General features: G+C 67.1%; 1 protein-coding gene across 1 annotated transcript in view; it reads right to left on the reverse strand.

The window, feature by feature from the left end:
• TBC1D22A (TBC1 domain family member 22A) overlaps nt 1-374 on the reverse strand; it is a 185,264-nt gene that overhangs the window by 167,011 nt on the left and 17,879 nt on the right. Inside the window, exon 4 of the mRNA XM_015570730.1 lies at nt 4-252. Within this exon, the coding sequence (XP_015426216.1) occupies nt 4-252 (249 nt within the window). The remainder of the gene's footprint in view (nt 1-3; nt 253-374) is intronic.

Consider the following 374-nt stretch of genomic DNA (forward strand, 5'->3'; position numbering starts at 1 on the left):
GGCTTCTGCCCGGGCCCTGGGGGCTCCTGCAGCTTGTGCTGCTCCTGCCGCTGGCTGTGGTCGCGCAGGACGCGGTGGGCTGTCTCCATGACCACGTCGGAGTTGAGGCGCTCAGCCGCCATGGCCAGGAGCTCGTCGTCGTCTTCGCCCGCATCCCAGGCGTCGCTGGTGTTGCTCTCAAACTCCTGGAAGGTGCTGACTCTCTTGGCCTTCACGGGCGTGGTGGGCACCTTGGGCGTGGCCTTGAGCAGGCTGCAAGGCAAAGGCAGTCACTGGACCCTCGGAGCCCTGAAGCTCCCCACCGTCAGGAGGGAGCCCCAGGTGAACAGCACACACCACTTTCCGCTCCCATGGAGCTGGCGGAGGGGCGCACA

Source organism: Myotis davidii, unplaced genomic scaffold (genome assembly GCF_000327345.1).
Source record: "Myotis davidii unplaced genomic scaffold, ASM32734v1 scaffold67, whole genome shotgun sequence".
In the NCBI taxonomy this organism is placed as follows: domain Eukaryota; kingdom Metazoa; phylum Chordata; class Mammalia; order Chiroptera; family Vespertilionidae; genus Myotis; species Myotis davidii.